Source organism: Chiloscyllium plagiosum, unplaced genomic scaffold, assembly GCF_037043375.1.
Source record: "Chiloscyllium plagiosum isolate Xiang-an unplaced genomic scaffold, Cpla_swu_hap1 HiC_scaffold_24, whole genome shotgun sequence".
NCBI lineage: Eukaryota > Metazoa > Chordata > Chondrichthyes > Orectolobiformes > Hemiscylliidae > Chiloscyllium > Chiloscyllium plagiosum.
Genome location: NW_028270162.1, coordinates 17,079,543 through 17,099,846, shown reverse-complemented (window position 1 = coordinate 17,099,846; position 20,304 = coordinate 17,079,543). Strand labels below are relative to the sequence as shown.

Genomic DNA, 20,304 nt, shown 5'->3' with positions numbered 1-20,304 from the left:
ACAGTTATACCCTAATGAATACCTCAGCAAGGCTGCTTGTGTTCTAGATTCTATTTAACAACGGAGTAAACCGTACAGTGCTCAGGGATGCATCCAACCTGGATACATCCGGGTCTAATAAGCCATTTCATTCTCCTTTCCTACTGAAGGTTCTCAATCAAACATCTCACGCAACTTGATTTTCCTGTGATATCCACTTGATTTTGAGCACTGACAGCTTGTGTGATCACAGAGTTTCCAAGCCATGAACAAACTGGACAGAATAGCTAAGGGGATGCTGTTCCCACTTACAAAAGAGACAAGAACGAGAGGCCATAGATTTAAAGTGATGTGCAAAGAAAACAAGTGTGATGTGCAAAAAATCTTTTTCACACACGAGTGGTCAGGGCATGGAAGACACTGCCTAGACGTGTGATGGAGGCATGTTCAGTTGAGGCATTCAAGTTGATTGTTTGGATAGAAATATTATGCAGGGATATAGGGAAAAGGCAAGAGATTGGCATTGGGTAATAGAACTGTGCTGGAATGATGGGCCAAATAGACTCCTGTCTTGTAAAAATTCTATTATTCGGTGGTTCACTGGGGCAGATGGAACAGATATTGTCAACATTTTAATTATCACAATGGCCCTTTGTAATTAGTTAGTATGAGATTGTGAGAGAAGCTTCCCTCAGTCTGGAGAAAACCTTGAATTGGGATTTTGAGATCCCACTCTATGTCTCATATATATCCTAATATCTGTGTCACTGTGCCCCCCCTTCACCAACTCTATGTCAACCATTTTCTGCAGCACTTACTTTTCCATCCCCTCCCCAAATCTCTATCACTCTGTACCTCATCTCACCAATCCTGCATCACTGTAAGCCTTGCCCCAACACGCACGCGCGCGCGCGCGCACGCGCACTCACACACACACTCTCACATAGTCACTCATTCACTCACACAACACACACTCACACACGTTCAGAGACTGACACACATTCTGGTCCCACCCCACTCAGCCTGAGCGACACTGTGTGGCACTGTGGCCCTGTTCCTCTCTCCTCTTCCCATCAATTCTGTAGCCATTCTGTGCTCCGCCTAATTCCTCATTGCTTTGTTTCACCTCGAACTCTATTAGTCTTGGTTTCCCCAGTTGGTCACTCTGTTTGCATCCTGTCCCCAATTTTGCTTCTCTCTGGAGTCCTCAGCTGCTTCCAACTCCAACAAACTCTGAAGAAAGATATAACAAAATTGGGAGAAACTCTGAGGAAAATTTCAAAGTTAAGCAAACAGGACTTGACAACAAGATTATGTACAATGCAGAAATGGACTGAGAGATTGCAGAGTGTCATGTATTCTGAGATTTCCAGCTTTTAATCACTCTTTATTTGTCACTTCTATTTTGCTTCCAAACACAAATATTAGTCTTAGATTAGCTTTGGGTACAATGCTGTGTATTGAGTGACCAGTGTTTCTCCACACAGACTTAGACACAGCTATTTTTGAGCAAGTGCCAACCTTACTAAACGCTGGTACCACCTGTGGCCCTGTGGCCGAATACTTCAACAACTCCTCCCACTCTGCCAAAGACATGCAGATCCTGAGCCTTCTCCATCGCCACTCCCTAACCACCTGACACCTGGAGGAGGAACGCCTCATCTTCCACCTCGGGACCCTCCAACCCCACGGCATCAATATGGATTTTACCAGTTTCCTCATCTCCCCTCCCCTCCACCTTATCACAGTCCCAACCTTCCAACTTGGCACTGCCCTCATGACCTGTCCTACCTGTCCATCTTCCTTCCCACCTATCTGTTCCACCCTCCTCTCCGACCTATCACCTTCACCCCCCCCCCTCCATCTACCTGTCACACTCTCATCTACCTTCTCCCCAGCCCCACCCCTCTCCCATTTGTCTCATCACCCCATTGGCTCACAGCCTCATTCCTGATGAAGAGCTTTTGCCCGAAATGTCGATTCTCCTGCTCCTCAGATGCTGCCTGACCTGCTGTGCTTTTCCAGCACCACACTCTCGACTCTAATCTCCAGCATCTGCATCCAGTCCTGACTTTCACCAGTTTGAGTCAATATATTTATGAAACAAACGAGAGTCAAGAGCATAGTTGAGGAAGCAGCACTACGTTCTGGAGATTTCAGAATGAAGATGGTGGGCTCTCAAACATTGTTGTTGGGTAATTGGGATTGATGAACAGAGCTGACGCAGTCGCTTCAATTACAAGGCAAACTCTTGTAAAACTTGCAGCCTATAAAAGAGACAAAGGACTAATTAGGGACTGCACGCCAGCCCACCCATGAGATAGATGGTGGGGAAGGGTGCACTGTGTTAAAGACAAACGATACATAAATGGTCATTTATGTGAGGTACGACAGCATGATTGCTGATTATAATACTGCAGCCTTTCATGAGTCTGTGTCTCCAGGGCAGCTAAATTGGAGAGAAGCTGGAAGAGAAAACAAAACAAAAAGGCTCTGCCAGGCAGTCTCAGGACTCTATCCACAAAGAGCTGGAATGCATCTTCAAAGCTGTGGTTATTCATACAGCTCTAGTTAAATTGTAATTGAAAGATTTAAGATTATCTTTAGCTACTTGTCTGGGTGTGGCCACCACTGGCTTCAGCTGAAGACATATCTTGACCCCACATGAAGGGGTCACACCCTTGCCCAATAGAAATGCAGCCTTCTCTGAAATTGGCCCCAGATGCTGCACCCTTTAATAAACGCGTGCTTTTTTTTGTTTTTGGTATGTGTTAATGTCAGGGATGGAAGACTTCACCAAATCTTAATACCACAACAGCACACTTGACATCCTGCCTGACGCGTGGTTGTAGTTTGACACGGGAGACTATATCACGACCCTACCCTATCATTAATCTTCTGGGATACACTTAACTCCTTTGTACTTGGAGCTGCTCCGATAATCCCACAGGGGAGTCAAGATTGCCCTAAAGTGTTCCTACTTTTAAAACAATTTGCTTTGCGGTTCTTCATAAGCTCAGTTAAATAACCTCATGTGGACAGGTTGTGAAGGTAACAGCTTTGATTTGTGGTTTGTACTAAGTTTGATGATCAGTCAGTAGAATCCTCCAATTAGTTTCCATGTCACTGGGCGAGAGAGGGGAGAGACCAGACAGCTACCAGTATCACCATTAGATAAAATGCATGTCTCTGGGCATAGGATCAGACCAGGTTTCATCCTCATTGTCCAAACTCATACATGGAGAATACCCATTGCAAACTGGGATAACTGGTAACCTCCCTGCTATGCATAGCACACTACAAAAACACATCAAACATTCCTCACCTGATTCAATGGAGAAGCCCTGTCAATGAATTTCTGAGTTAAAACAATTTCTGGGAATATCCTTGAGCTTCCATATTATAACTCTGGTGACAATTTACTGTAAATGTTACTGAAGCCAGTTGAACGAAGTTCCTATAGACATTGGTTGGGTGGGGGGGAAGCTACTCTAACCTCATGGAGATTTCGTGTGAATGCTTCTTATTTCATCTTGGCCAAAATCCTTTATAGCATGAACATCTCAAATTTATACATTCATTTATTTCCAAAGCTCCCATGAACACGATATCAATATGTTTTTTTGTATCTCTCATTCTCGTTCCAGTCGATAATCTCTTTTGGCGTCATCTGTTCATTTGGTTTTTGCTCTTTCTCACCTTCCTCATTCTGTTTCCAGTCTCTGTTCTTTCAGTAACTCACAAGTTTGTAGATTTTTGTTTGTCTTATGTTGCCTTTTACTTTCTTCCTTTTATATACAATACAGTTTCATTACTTCCAACATACAGCCTTGTCACTGACCTTCTCAGTAGGGCATGTTATAATGTTATAGTGCACTGGGTCAGATATAAGCACAACTGATCCCATGATATACAGAATGATGATATTTGGGAATAGTGGAAAAGGTAAGTCAGTCACAGGCACTGTCAGAAGTATTTCCATTTCATTACTCTTAGATGAATTTGAATGAGAAAGAAGCTATTCTCAGCATTTCACATGGGTGAGAATTCTGTGGTTTGACAGAATTGAACTGAGACAAGATCAGAAAGAATCCTCCAAGAGGTTTTCTATGTGGAAGTGTGTTGTCCTCATAGTGTTCTTGCCCTTTTGCTGAAGGTGCTGATTTGTATTGAGTTATGCTTCCAAGAGCGCTGATGACCTTCAACCCTTGATTGGCCTTCCTTCACATGGGGTCAGTAATTGTTGGTAGGTTATTTGTTGATGCTATCATCACAGCCAAGAACACTCCTGTGATCTACCCATGTTTGTAGATCTAGAAGCCATTCTGTATTAGCAATGTTCAACAAATACAAAGACCTGAATAACTAGTTAACAGTGGGATTAGTTAAAAGAGGAATATTAGCTATAAGCACTCCACATTCCTCTCTATCCATCTTAGTTGAAGCGCTCAGCCAAAGCACAGCACCTCATAAGTATTATCGTATCTGTTCTATTTGTAGTGAGATTTGAACCCATAACCTTCTGACTCATATCGAGATGGCCTCAACTTTGGAAGTGCATGTTACTGACAGAGTTGCAGTTTCTAACACTAGCATCTCTAATCCCAAGAACGTTAATCAGCTTACAAAAGAAAAGTAAAATACTGCAGATGCTGGAGATCTGAAATAAGCACAGAAAGAGCGGGAGAAACTCAGCAAACCTGGCAATATCCATAGAGTGAGAGAGACTGAGTTAATGTTTCAAGGCTGAGGTGACTCTTCTTCAGAAGAGCTTTGAAGATGTATCTGAACACTCAAAATGTTGACAACTGTCTCTCTCTCTCTTTACATAGCTGTAGCTAGACCTGCTGAATTTCTTCAGCACTTTGTGTTTTTAGTTCAAGAAGAGATTAATGAATTTAGTTCAATGGAGAGCTATATTCAACTCGTAATATTATATACTTGCTCTTCATGTACACTGCCAGGCACGTGCTTCTCTGGAATTTTCTGTTTTTAGTTCAGATTTACATCACGCACAGTTTTTAAACTATGTTGAAAAATATAATATGAACTACTTTCAGACTGTCTCAGTAATTCTTCATGACTTGTTGTTAGGAGACAACAGGAGTGGTCTTTGAGCCATTCAGTTTCAATCCTCGTCTCCCCTTACAGAGAAGTATCTCAACTTTGCCCAGTGCTTGACAATAATGAGGAATAATTCAAACAATATCAAGCAAAGCTGCAATGAAGTTGCAAACACTCCCACGTTTAAGGGTCTTTCAGATTAACTATTTCACTCCCAACAGTAGTTGTGACAGCTCTGTAGGCAAGTGTACTCACTGTATTTTTAAACCTAATCGACTGAGGAAGTTCACCTCTGATGGCTATTGAGAGACAGTTGCTGAATCACAAATCTCTTGCAAGCTACAACAAGGAGTGATCCCCAGGTTAGGTTTGGATGGTTCTAAACAATCCTGATATATGAAGTAGATTGGATGTATATTGAAAGTACCCAGTACAGGCACAATAATATCTCACTGTAAAATCAATATGTTTTGTCATATCAATGTAACCGCAACCTCAAAGTGAGATTGGATTTTAAGAAAGATGAGTTGCCGTGCATGTTATTGTAATGTGCTGTACAGAACACAAAGATTCCAGCTTCACTCTATAACCAGTGCTGAGCTATTGGATCACACCCTGGGCAGCAGAATGGCAGTTAGAATTACTCTCAGCATTCTAGGATAGAGTGAGATGAAATCAGATTTCCCAATGCCCAAATACTATCCAGTGATTCCTTGTGGAAAGGGGAAGTTCTTGGTCTTTGAAAAGGGGCAGGACTGGGGACAGCTTGATGCCCAACTAGTGGGATGGTGAACTAACCCATAGTTGTCCCGCTGTAAAGAACAAGATAGTATTGAGAGGGCAGCCTAGATGCAAGGAAGCTTCCCTTGTGTAGGAACTTGATGCTTAAAAGAGATTGGTTTAAAAGAAAGCAAAGTAATGTGCTTTCATTACTGACAGTGAGTCTTTAAGAAATAAGATGCTTAAATGATTGATGAGTGAAATTATGGTAATTAATTGCTTTCAAACCCAGAATTCCAAAATTGAAAATAATAATTACGCATCAGGAAACGTACAAGTATAAAACTGACAGACTGTAAATGTTTGCGACTACCTTTTGGACTGGACAATTAAAATGAAGTGGTGCAGCATGCTTGTTCAGGAACTTTTAATTGAAGAATGCTAATTTCATAGGAGTCCTGTCTGACTGTCTTCAATTATAACTTAGTGTGCAAGATACTGAAAATCACTGTCATTTACTTATGTTTTAAAAGAAAAATAGTAGATTAAAAATGTCAAACTACAGAGTTAAGAAAATTTCCCATTCCAGAACTGACAGACATAGTCCAGGAAATTCCCATTCTGTGGACACTTTGTTATGATTTGAATGAATTATCCAACATGCATTTCCTGCCTTCTGAATGGACTTTGTTTGAAACTGTGACTCATTGCAACATCTCCTGTAATTGTTGTGCCAATAATGTAGTTTCTAAAGTATATGACCATCACCAAAAAGAGTCACTCTTTGACATTGCCCCTTGACATTCAACGTATTACCATCACTGAATCCCCCAACATCCTTGGGGTTACCATTGACCAGAAACTCAACTGGACTCACCACATAAACACAATGGCTACAAGAGCAGGTCAAAGACTGGGGATATGCGGTGACTAACTCACCTCCTGACACCCCAAAGTCTATCCACCATCTACAAGGCACAAGTCAGGAGTGTGATGGAATACTCCCCACTTGCCTGGATGGGTGCAGCTCCAACAACACTCAAGAAGCTTGATAGCATCCAGGACAAAGCAACCCATTTGATTGGCACAACATCTACAAACATTCAGTCCCTCCACCACCGGTGCTCAGTAACAGCTGTGTGTACTATCTACAAGATGCACTGCAAAAATTCACCAATGATCCTGAAACAGGACCTTTCAAACCCATGACCACTTCCATCTAGAAGGTCAAGGGCAGCAACTATTTGGGAACACCAATGCCTGCAAGTTCCCCTCCAAGCCGCTCATCACCCTGACTTGGAAATATACTGCCGTTCCTTCACAGTCATTGGGTCAAAGTCCTGGAATTCCCTCCCTGCTGGCATTATAGGTCAACCCACATCAAGTGGACTGCAGCGATTCAAGAAGGCAGCTCACCACCACCTTCACAAGGACAAACAGGGATGCGCTGTCAATGCTGGCCAGCCAAGTCCCATATAGGAGTTAAAAAATTAATTCATTAAAATTAAAATTCTATTCTTGCACCAGCTGAGGTTACCATGAAGGATTTGCCTTCTCAACCTCTCCCCTTGCCCAAGGCAGGGTGACCCTCAGGTTAGGCAAAAGTGAGGACTGCAGATGCTGGAAATCAAAGTCTAGATTAGAGTGGCACTGGAAAAACACAGCAGGTCAGGCAGCATCCGAGGAGCAGGAAAATTGTTGTTTCAGGCAATAGCCCTAAAACGTCGATTTTTCTGATCCTCAGGTCAAATCAGCATTAGTTGTCTCCCTCTAATAAGAGAGCAGCCCTATAGTTCGGTAGGACTATGGTGACTATACCTTACTTTATAATTATTGTCCAGGAATTAATAACTCTTGAGATCTCTAGCCTTTTCTTGCTTCTAGAACACAGATTAAATCCCACTAAACTATTGCTTCTTAATGTATTTCATCTGAAAGTTGATGCTGCCTTGAACTCCCTTTTCCCATCATTAAAATAGGGAAGTCGGTAAAATGTTAAGCGAGTATTTATGGTATAAGGAACCTGGGGTAAAAAATATCAGGTTAAAAGGGTTACAGTTCAGTCAGCGATGATCTAGTTGAATGGCAGAATAGGTTTGAAGGGCTGAATGACTTGTTCCTTTGAAATATACTTTGGTGTATTTGAGGCCCATGTTAAAAGAACCAGTCAGATACTTTGTTCTGTTTTGAATCGTGGAAGCAATTCCGTGTCTATCTTGTTTGAGAGGAGGGGAAATAACATTTGTGTCAAAGAGGTGTTTGCAGCAAACCATGCACTGTGGTTGGTAGCCATGACGATCTGAGATTTGTGGGTAACGAGGCTGGTAGTCTTTGGTGGAAAGATTAATAAAACTAATACTTTGCGTATGAAGGTTCTCTTGGCAACACAACACTCGTATTTATTTATTTGAGTTGGATGTCCTTTCCAGAATCTTCATAATTCCCCCGTTGTTAGCTTGAATTTGCTTTTATTTAAACCATGTTCAAATCCAGATGGTGGATGATGTTTAGAGTTTAGATGTGTCTTTAATAATGAATTGAAAACCTCAATATCTAACACTTCTGCATCACGACACAGAAATGAGTGAAAATAAATTGGACATCTTTAAATCTTAGTGCCTTGGTTTACGAACTTTGAAAAAACAATTTAAAAATAAACACTAATATAGCAGCCTATTGTTTCAAAAGTGTAAAGGTGCAACTTTACTAATGTAAAATAACACTTTTCCATCATGATTTCAGTTGTAAGTGGTCCCTTCCAAAGAGTCAAAAGGCAGAATGATTGGGACAGAGAAATAAAAATCATTCTCTTCCAAGACTTAGTCTTTTGATTTCTCTATTTTGAGATTAGGATAAAAAGGGAGTAATTGTTCCTGGTTTACCAGAACTGTTAAATCAGATGTTACTGTAACTTTGCAATTGCAGAAGACAAGAAAATATTCACCTTCCTCTGTATAATACATATGCTTTATTACAAAATAGCACTGAGTAAAGAATCTGTCCCAAAACTGCATCCCATAAAACTAGAATATTCAAATGTCTTTTACTAACATATTAACACATTTCCTGATATCCTTGCCTTCTCCTCTGAAAAGCAGTGTCAGTATGAATATTTTAATGGGACTACACAGAATGTTAATTATTAGATAGACACACAAATAACCCACCCATAAATGTTCAAATATTGAAACAATATAAATAAGGAACTTGCATTTATAAAACATCTTTCACATCTTCAGGTCCTCCCAAAGAAAATCACAGCCAATGAAATCCTTTTGAAGTGTATTCATTGTTGTAATGTGGGGAACTGCAGCAATGAATGCTCACAGGAATTTGTCCCAATACAACAAATGCCTCTTTTTTAAATGATGGATGTTGAAGGGCAAATATTGACATGGACACATAGGAATATAGGAGCATTAGAACTGCAGTAGGCCATTCAGCCCTTCAAGCTTGCTCCATCTTCAATAAGATCATGGTTAGTGATCAAACATCTGTGATGTTGTCGCTATCCAGGATTTTGAGCATGCTCAAGACAGAAATCAATAATGACTGAAATGCAACAGACCTCTAGGACCCTCTGGAATTCCAACAATTCATCACTTTCCAAGTGAAGAAATTCCTCCTCATCTTACATGGCCTACCCATTCCTCCTCATCTTACATGGCCTACCCATTATCCTAAGATAATGCTCTCTAGTTCTAGACTCACCAGCCAGGGAAAGATTCTATCTATATCCACCCTGTAAAGATTTTGTAAGCTTCAATGAAACCACCTGTCAATCTTCAACGCTCTAGGAATTATATACCCAGCTTCTTCAATCACTCCTCATTAGATAATCCAATCATCTCAGGGAGTTTAAAACTGTACACAATACATTAGGTGTGTGTAATAACTCAGAAAGTTTGACTGGAAAGGGACATCAAAAACCAAAGAACTGTGGAGTTTCTGAAGAAGGGTGACTGGACTTGAAAAGTTAACTCTGTTTTCTCTCCACAAATGCTGCCGGATCTGCTGAGTTTTCCCAGCAATTTCTGGGAAGGGTCACATTATTTGTTGTCAAACTTCAAAACTTCAAAACTTCAAACTTGTGGCATACAAAGGCTAATCCCAGCCTGGACAGAAAATTCTGCAGACACATCCCTGGCTCTGGTTTTTTTTGCCTTTTATACACAGAAGTACTGTCACACTGATACTGAGTGACTTTCCCATCACTAAAATCACAGAGACGTTTCACGTTTTATTTTCCTTTTAATTACTAACTACCACCAGTAATCATTCGTGTAGCCAGCTAAATATTTACAAGTAAAGGCTGTTATGGGCAATGCAAACCAATTGGATCTACCTTATCTCTTCTCTTGTTTTATACTCTGAAGAGATACTACGCATAACTGAGTGACCTTCCCAGCACCAAAATTGTCATGACACGTTTTGAGTTTAACAGCCACTAGTATAAATGCCAGTGTAGCCAATTCAATAGTTACATGCAAAGCCCACTATGGACAGTACAAACCATCAGATGTGAAGTGGCGGTTGGGAGAGACAGGGAAGGGACTAAATCAAAAAGCTGTTGGAGTGGGAAATAAAGCAGTATACCCCCCATGGTTCCTTCCTCTCTCTAAAGGCTTAGATGGATACCACATACATCCTCTCCAAGCATAGCCAGGCATGAACATAATCACAGAGGAGGGACAGATAGTCGACAGAGATGATGCCTCCACAGCCTGCTGCCTGGACCTGTTTATAGCCACTAGGACACACTGTGGACTGGAGATGCAGAAGATCAGAGTTGAAAAGTGTGGCACTGGAACAGCACATAAGGTCAGAGCAGCATCCAAGGAGCAGGAGAGTCAATGTTTTGGGCATAAGCCCTTCATCAAGAATGTTGGGGTTGGGAAGGGGGCTGAGAGATAACTAGGAGGGTGGAAGGGAGACAGGATGCCAATTTCAGGGAATATCTCTGGGGCACATGCCCGAACAACCCCACCCTCTTTGGCCAACCGCTTCAAACTCCCCCTCCCAATCCACTAATGACTTGCAAGTCCTGGGCCCCCTCCACTGCCAAATCCAACCCACCTGACGCCTGGAGGAAGAATGCCTCATCTTCTACCTTAGGACTCTCCAACCACACAGAATCAACACCGATTTCACCAGTTTCCTCATCTCGCCTCCCCCTCACCACTTCCCATATCCAACTCAACTCCGCCCTCTTGAACTGTCCTACCCATTCATCTTCCTTCCCACCTATCTGCTTCACCCTCCACTTTGACCTATCTCCACCATCACCTACCTCCATCTCCCTATCACCTTCCCAGCCCCCTCCCCCCACCCCACCCAACCCTCCTATTTATCTCTCAACTCCCTTCACCCCCACATTCCTGATGAAGGGCTTATGTGCAAAACGTAGATTCCCCTGCTCCTCGGATGTGGCCTGACTTGCTGTGCTTTTTCAGCACCACACTTTTCAACCTCGTTTATAGCCAGCCTGGCCTGACTCAAGAGCAGACCTATGAGGAGATTCTCTAATCTGCCCACACCCTCCGCACAGGGTGCCTAAAGATCAGGAATGTGGGGCTGAACTGCAACAAAAAACACCAAAGGTTTTTTCATATAACTAAAAAGGGAGTGCAAATGCTCACAACCATGGTTCATGGACTTCACTGCACTGCAAAAGAACCAGTTGGGTTGGGAGTCCATGATCTACTTCAATTGGTGGTTGTAAGGTATTGCCAAGTGCAACACCAGTCACCCCAGGTCCCTGCTGGAAAGTGGGAGGACTCCTACATAGAGAGCCCTTCACCTGGGCTCCCCACCACCTGGCAGCATCATAGGTTTCCCCAGGCATGTCCCAAGGTGGATGGTGTGCAGCAACAGCCTATACAAAAACTGGGTCTGCTTTATCCTACTTTCTAGTCAACCTTTTCATGGATTTTATTACACACCTCTAGAGCAGGGGGATCTTGAACCCAGGCCTCATGGCTCAGAAGTAGTGATACTACCAGTGAAGGGCCCTGTTACAGACCAGACTAACCACTTCAAAATATATTAAGAAGATAGCCTAAACCCCCAACTTTTTCTTATTTTTAAAGCCTAGTGTAAGCCGATGTGTTCCAGATGCAATTCAATGGATAAAACTATCAGGTTTAAGTAAAACATACCTTCCTCTTACACTAAAGTTAAAATACAAACACAAGAAAGAAGAATTGGAATAACAACTCTATTGGGAAACTTAACAGAATAATAAATTATTTAACTAAGAAAAAACAACTGTTCTGATAAACTTATATTCCATAAACCCACCCTTGGCAAACTCCGTAAAATACAGTAGATTGTCTCACATGCGGTTCTCCAGTGCAAGAGGAAAGAACATCAAGAGAAACCTCTGAAATAGAGAGAGAGCTGAAGTGTCTTGCTGTAACAGGGAGAGATGTATAGCAGCCTCCAAACTCCAACAGCAACTAAAAGTTAAACCAATGTCCTAGTTTTACATGAGCTTGACCCCAATCCTTCATGCTGCTTCTATTGTGCCAATTTTTAAAAAGACCCAAGGCTTCACAAGTTATTTATTTTATAATCTGGGATCAGACTGCTCAGCACCTCTATCTCAACTTCTCTTCATTAAAAAAAGGACAAAATACACCTCTTAAAGCCATAGTATTGTCACAGCTGAGGTGATGTGTTCCAGCTGGACAGACCATTGCCTGTTACTAAGAAGCTCATAATCGACCAACTCCACAAGCATATTAATTAGTGATCCCACATGGGCCTTGTAGGGGTTATCAAAATGTGGTTTTACCCAAGCTCTGTACACTTGCAGCAAGACATCTGTACTCCAACCCTCTTGTAATGTGGGCCAATGTAACATTTACTTTCCTAATTACTTACTGTACTTGAATGGTAATGATTCGTGAATAAAAGCACACAAGTCCCTTCAGACACCAATGCGATTCAACCACTCACCATTTGAGAAATACTCTCATACCAGCAAAGCTACTCATTTCTCTACCATTAATACTGTGAGTTAATACTTTTCCCCTCAGTTGCAAGTGGAATCATGGTTTGCTATCTCACCTCAAGGACAGCATCTCTGGTGTTGCAGCAGTCCCTTAGTAACATCAGCCTGCATTATGCATTTACGGACCAGGAATGGGAGTTTAACCTGTAACTTTGACTCAGGAGCAGGTCTGCTCCCCACTGAGCCAGAGTGGTCACCTAATGAATTGAATTGAACAGAGCTCTTGACACTCAAATGCTTCCAATGGCCAGCGTGTCTCAGATTCTTAGAAATCTGACAACCTCATGGATCCTCTGGGATCCCCTTAGGAACTCTAGTTTGAAAACCTTGTGCTTCAAGGGATTTTAGGTTAGGTTGGGATTGCGCTTGTGGCTTCTTGACTACTTTGAGAGACTGTGTTGGACTTCAGATATTTTCTTTTTTGCTTCTCTATAATTATGATGTAATGTGCAGCTTTTTTTGTGGTTTGTTAGAATAGTGAAGCGTTCAGTAGTCTATCCAAAATGTTCCAGCATTCTTCTGACATAAAGAGCAAAAGGCACAGGAGGAGAAGCAGGCCATTCAGCCCATCCAAGCCTGCTCTTTTTTTCAATGAAATCATGGCTGATCTGATAATCCTTCGCTCCTGCTTTTTCCCATCTCCCTTGATTCCATTACTGATTAAATATCTGTCTATCTCAGCCTTGAGTATATTTAATCACTTAGCTTCAGTTGGTGAAGTTCACTGATTCACTCCTCTCTGAGAGAAGAAATTACTCCTCATCTCTGTCTTAAATATGTGACCCCCCCCCCCCGACCCCAGGCCTCGATTCTTCCACAAGGGGAAACAACTTATGACATCTGCCCTGTCAAGTTCCTTAAAAATCCAATAAGCTTGCCTCTCATTCTTCTAATTCTAAAGATTACTAGCCCAATCTAATCAACCATGCCATGTAAGACAGTTCCTGTAGACCTAGCATGAACTTAATGAACTTTCTCTGGGCAGCCTGCAATGCCAGTTCCTTAGCTTAAGAGCCCGACCAATTCACTTCATTCCAGCTGTGGTCCGACAAGTGCTTTATATAGTTTCGCAAAACCTCCGCATGTTAATACGACACTCCCTTTGAAATAAAGGCTAATGTTATATTTTCTATTACCTCCTGAACTTTTATATCATTGAATCCCTACAGTGTGGAAACAGACCATTCAGCTTCTTGAGTCTGCATCAACCCTCCAAAGAGCATCCCACCCCGACCTTCGTCTTGTTGTGATGATGGCAGAAAATAAGAAAAAGTTTCTTAGTTCCTTGAAGGGAGCAGATCTATCAGCAGGAGCAGGACTGCTTTCAGACCACTGTCTCTGGAGCTTAGTTTCTGTGAATCATGATGGTGGTGGATCATGGATCGTGGTAGTGGATCTTGGTAGTAGATCATGGTAGTGGATCATGCTGGTGGATCATGATGGTAGATCATGGTGTTGGATCATGGTGATGGATCATGGTGGTGGATCTGTTCCCTTCAAGGAATTAAGAAATATGTTTCTTTCCTGCCAGCATCACAGCAAGACCATTTTGAGCTGATCCTGACTACACAAAATGTTTCTAGCACCTTTATGAATTCATACTTGAATGTAATGAACCACTTACAATAATGGAACAATGTTTCCTTTCTTAAAGTCAACTTGTTCAAATGCAGCACACTGCAGAATTAATTACATTCTTTATTTTCGATATTTTGTAAATGGGAATGATACAAAGTGCAACATAAAATGTGGGCTACATTTTTAGGGAAAAAAAGTTATCATTAAACTAATAAGTGTTTTATTCCCGAACTTGTACCAATGTTGAAGGAATACCTTATACGCATATTTTCATGTTTTTGGGGTTAATTCCCAAGGTAACTGGAATCTGTAATTGGTTTTACATAAGGGCTTGGTTGGTCATGAAATCTAATGTAAAAAACTTTGCTATCATTTGAATACGATCACCCAATGCTGACTAACTACAAAATTCCTTCAATAGCTGTAAAGCTGTTTGGAACATTGTGAGGTCATACAGTCATAGAGCCATAGATATGTACAGCATGGAAACAGACCCTTTGGTCCAACTCATCCACGCTGACCAAATATCCTAAATTAATCTAGTCCCATTTGCCAGCACTTGGCCCATATCCCTCTAAACCCTTCCTGTTCATATACCCATCCAGATGCCTTTTAAATGTTGTAATTGTACCAGCCTCCACCACTTCCTTTGGCAGCTCATTCCATACACGTACCACCCTTTGCATGAAAACGTTGCCTCTTAGGTGCCTTTTAATCTTTCCCTTCTCACCTTAAATTATGCCCTCTAGTTCTGGACTCCCCCAACTCAAATGCAAATCTTTTTTTGGGTAGAAACACAAAAGCCAATTTTGCACAGAGCAACCTCCCACAAACAGCAACATCAATGGAACGACTAGATTTTTGAACACACTGCTGTGTTGTACACAAAGCATGGTGCTAGAAGTTGTACTAAGGTGAGTGTCCAGAGCGCTGTTACGCCAAAGTTAGTTACTGAGTGTCATTAGTGGAAGGAGTGAGTGTTTGTGGAGTGATGCCAAATGGGCTGCTTTGTGCTGGATGGTGTCAAGCTTTCAATGAACTATTTGCCATCTTCAGTTTAGACAGTAGCATTCTTACGTATGAGGCACCAAGTTTCCAGATTTAAGTCCCACTCCAGTGCTTGAGTCCAACTATCAAAAACTAACACTCAATCTGAATTTTGCATGGGCACTGCATTTTTGGATATGACATCCTTTGCACATGATGTGAAACTAAGGTCCCATTTTGCTGCTCAGCTGGATGTAGCAGATCTCAAGGAACAGCAAGGAGAGACCCCATGGTTTATGTTATATTTACCCCTGAACCAACATCACAAAACAAACCTCTGTGTTTCATGTGGAAGAAACTGCAGTGTGCTCAGCACAAGGACTTTATTGAGGTGAATTCAAAAAGTGTCCTGGTCCCAATTATTTGAACAGGTGGTGGAATGGGGAAAGTCACAGCCATTTTGTCTTTAAGCAGTTTTATATACTGTGACCTTCATTTTTATTTGGTGTGGCAGCTCACAGCTGCAGAGCTGAGCTTTTTATTTCGCATGTGGACACTCACCTTGGCACCATGCTTTGAGTACAACATAGCAGCATGTTCAGAAATCTCATCATTCCATTGATGTTGCTGTTAGTGGCCGTGTGTGCAAATTGGCTGTTGTGTTTCATAACTGACAGTAAAGCACTTTGAGACAGTAAAGCACTTTGAAACAATGAAAGGCACTGTATAAATGCAAGTCTTCCTTATCTCTTACCATTCAGGTTTACTTTGTAATCATGGCTGAGAATGAAGCTAAAGATACTGGGAAAACAAACAACAGCATTGAGAATCTGACTGAAGATGGCTTCCCTCTGTCTTCGCTGGCCAACCTATTTGAGAATGAAGACGGTGGTGCAACTGCTGAAGGGCCTCGAATGGCTACCCGGGAGAGTGGTGACAGCAACAAACAGAACCTGAGATTCAAATTCCAAGGAGCTTTCAAAAACCGAATGCCCAATCCAATAGACCTTTTGGAGTCCTCCATCTATGACTCATCCATGCCCAGTATGGCTCCCGCCCCAAAAAAGGCTCCTATGGACTCGCTTTTTGACTATGGGTCGTACAGACAGGGGAGTGACGACAAGCGCAAGAAGAAGAAACCAGCCAAAGAGTGAGTACGACAGTATTCATGCGAAATTAGCTTTGAGTAATGATTTGAATGAGCGTCCTGCAGTATTGTTACACGTAGAATCATCGAGGGTGGCAGTGGGCTATTTAGAGATTAAAGTCAATTGGAAATGGACTCTATAATCCAGTAGTGTCCAGTCTTTTGGAATTGGATCATGCCACAAGCAGTGATTGGGACATGAGTATTTTTTACAAATGTGAGGCACCCATAGCCCCAAGGTGCAAAAATGTAAGAATTTTCTGAGGGTTGTGGCAACTAAAACTAGAGGGTATAGCTTTAAGGTGAGAGGGGAACGATTAAAAGGGACATGAAGTGCAACTTTTTCACACAGAGGGTGTTGTGCATATGGAATAAATTGCCAAAGAAAGTAGTAGAAGTAGGTACAATTACATCATTTAAAAGACATTTGGGCAGGTACATGGATAGGAAAGAATTAGAGGGTCAAATGCAGGAAAATGGGACTAGCTTAGTTTAGGAAACCTGATCAGCATAGACGAGTTAGGCTGAAGGACCTATTTCCACACTGTATGACTCTATGACTCTATGGCCCATACATTAATTAATCCCCGATTCTCAAAGTAATCCAAGCCCCTGTACAAAAATCAAATCTGTCAGAGACAAAACTTCAAAGCTCCAAATGCAAATAAGCTAAGCTCTGCGGACATAAAATTACAAACTTATGTAGAAGTTCAGCACAAAAAATCCCTTTTGAACCAACTAGCTGTTGGAGCTGCTGTTTATGTTCCACATGAACCTCTATCTCCCCTTTTTTATCTAACCTTATCAACTCATCCTTCTGTTCTTTTCTCCCTTTGTTCATTTCTCACTTCCCTATGTGCAAAAAAAAGATGTTGCTCAGATATAACATTGTGTGACTCCCTGTACATAAAAGATTCACATGTTTTTCCCTGGGTGCTTGGGTACATGCAACCTTCAACCTCAGCTCCTGAACTGACCAAGCCTTAGACAACTGATAAATTCTTTTTGACCTGAATTCACATATAGCAGTCTTGCCAGTGTTCCAGGTTTGGGAAATTTAAAGTATTGATTTTCAGCATAAATCAAAGTAGGCATTGTGCACACGCATGCAAAGGTGAAAAGTGTCAGTTGTGGCTCAGCACTAAAACTTTATCTTCATCTGAGTCACAGCTTGTGGGCTCAGGTTTCAACCTGAAGACTTGAACCAACAGTCCAGTGTGAGACTGAGGGGGTACTGTACTGTCAGAGCATGGCATCTTTTTGGATGAGACATTTAAACTGGGACCTTTCAACTGGGCATAAAACATCCTATGGCACTATCCAAGGAAGAGTAAGTAGTATTCTGGTCAATATTTATCCATTAACCAACCTTGCCATAACAGGCTTCCTTGTCATCTATCCCTTTGCTGTTGCATTTTACTGCATTGCCACCTGACTATATTGCAGATAGTTTTCGTGGATTATGAAGTGGTTTCAAATTTTCTGTACAGATGTTGGTAAGGCCTCTTCTAGAATACTGTATCCAGTTCTGGTCACCCTGTTATGGGAAGGATATTATTAAGTTGGAGAAGGTTCTGAAAAGATTTCCCAGGGTGTTGCCAGGAATGGAGAGTTTAACTTATAAGGAGAGGCTGGATAAGCTGGGACTTTTTTCACCAGAGTGTAAAGGGTTGAGGGGTGACCTTGTATAGGTTTATAAAATCAGGAAGGGCTGGGATAATGTGAATGGTAAGTGTCTTTTCTCTAGGGTGGAGGATTTCAAGACTAGGGGCTATATTTGGAGAGTGAGAGGAGACAGATTTAAAAAAGGCAAGGGGACAACGTTTTTACACAGCGAGTGGTTAGTGTGTGGAATGGACTTCCAGACGAAGTGGTGGATGTTAGTAGTTACAGTGTTTAAAAGACATTTGAATAATTTAATGAGTAGGAAAGGTTTAGGGGGATATGGGCCAAGCACAGGCAGGTGGGACTAGCTTAGTTTGGGATTGTGGTCAGCATGGACTGGTTGGACTGAAGGGTCTATTTCTATGCTGTATGACTCTATGAAAAACTGTGCAAAACAAGAAATGTGCATTGCAGGATTTGGAGCTTCAAGACCTGGGTAGGTAAAATCATAAGAAATAGGAATGGTAGTAAGCCATTTAGCCAATCAGGTGATCTGATTGTGGCCTTAACACCACTTTCTTGATTGTTCCCCATAATCTTTGACTCCCTTAATCAATCAGAAATCTGTCTAACAAAGCCTTGAGGATATTCAATGATTCAGCCTCCTCTGCTGACTGGGAAGAGAATTCCAAAGACTAACAAACCCCGGAGAGAAGAAATTTTTCACCATTGGAGTTCAGAGTTGAAATTGGCCTTCAGGTCACATTTTGCTTGTCTGTGCTTTATTAATGAGGTAGCTATATATAATGTATGTTAGCTGAGTCAAGAGTGTATTATTTACAAAATATCAGGGTTGGGATTGTGTAACATCTGATTTGTACTAGCATTATTTATGAATGACTTGGATGATGGCATAGAAAGTTATATATCCAAATTTGCTGTTTACACAAAATTAGACAAAATTGTAGACAGTATAGATAAAGGGATATTAATAGATGAGGTGAATGGGCAGATGGAGTTCAATATAAGCAAGTATGAGGTTCTCAGGATAGATCAGCAGACTCTCCTCGATGATATGAAGTTAAATACAGTGGATGTCCAAACAGACCATAAGACCATATGATATAGGAGCAGAATTAGGCCATTTGATCATGGCTGATATATTTCTCAACCCATTATCGCTGTAAGCTTTGATTCCATTATTAATCAAGAACCTATCCATCTCTGTCTTAAGTATATGTAACAGCTTGGCTTCCACAACCTTCTGCGGCAATGAGTTCCATAGATTCCAATCCTCTCATCTCTTGGAAGTTCAGGTGCATAGATCTTCACAATACCACAATCAGCTGCAGAAAGTAATCAAGAAGGCTAATGGAATATTGGCTTTTATATTTAGAGGACTGGAGTACAAGATTGCAGAAATTATTGTGCAGACAAAACCCTGCTTAGAGTTCCACTTGGGGTACTGTGAGCAGAACTGGGCACCTCACCTTAGGAAGGATATATTGGCCTTGGAGGGAGTATGATGTAGGTTTGCAAGAATGATACCTGGACTTCGAGGGTTAAGTTATGAGGAAAGAATTTACCAATTTATGCCTGTTTTCTCTACAATTTAGAAGGTAAAGGGATGATATGATCCAAGTATTCAAGCTAATAAGAGGAAAAGACAGTAGATAAATGGCTCCCTTCTGTCCTGTATCATTTCTATGGTTCTATAAAGATAAACTATTTCCACTGGTTGGGAATTCTAGAATCAGGGGCAATATTTTTGAAAATTAGGGCCAGACTATTCAGGAAAGATGTTACACAAAAAGGGTGGTCAACATTTGGAACTCTCTTCCACAAATGGCAGTTGATGCTAGATCAGTTGTTAAGTTCAAATTGGAGATAGATAATCTTTTGTTAAGCAAATGTATTGAGCGAAATGGGTAGGTATAAGGAGTAAGGCCACAGAATGAGACACCGGCCATTTCAGTATGGTGGGTCCAGTGTTGAGCTTCAGCCCATTTTGGGAGCTGGCAGCTTCAGCAGTGGCTGTATTGCCGAGATCGGGCCTGTGCGAACTCATGGCAATGATGACGTTGGTGGAGGCAAGATAGTGCCGAAAAGTGGAAACTTGGTTCCAGTAGCGGTGGTGGCACAGCTCCAGGCCAAGGATGGGCCCGGGTACCTGATGGTGGAGGCGAAGTACAGAGAATTGGGGCACCTG

At 41.6% G+C, this 20,304-nt stretch overlaps 1 protein-coding gene across 1 annotated transcript in view; it reads left to right on the top strand.

The window, feature by feature from the left end:
• The window catches only part of trpv4 (transient receptor potential cation channel, subfamily V, member 4), a 121,273-nt gene that overhangs the window by 19,515 nt on the left and 81,454 nt on the right, over window positions 1-20,304 (top strand). The window contains exon 2 of the mRNA XM_087999938.1: window positions 16,105-16,493. Coding sequence (XP_087856064.1) covers window positions 16,120-16,493 — 374 coding nt within the window. The 5' untranslated portion in view covers window positions 16,105-16,119. The remainder of the gene's footprint in view (window positions 1-16,104; window positions 16,494-20,304) is intronic.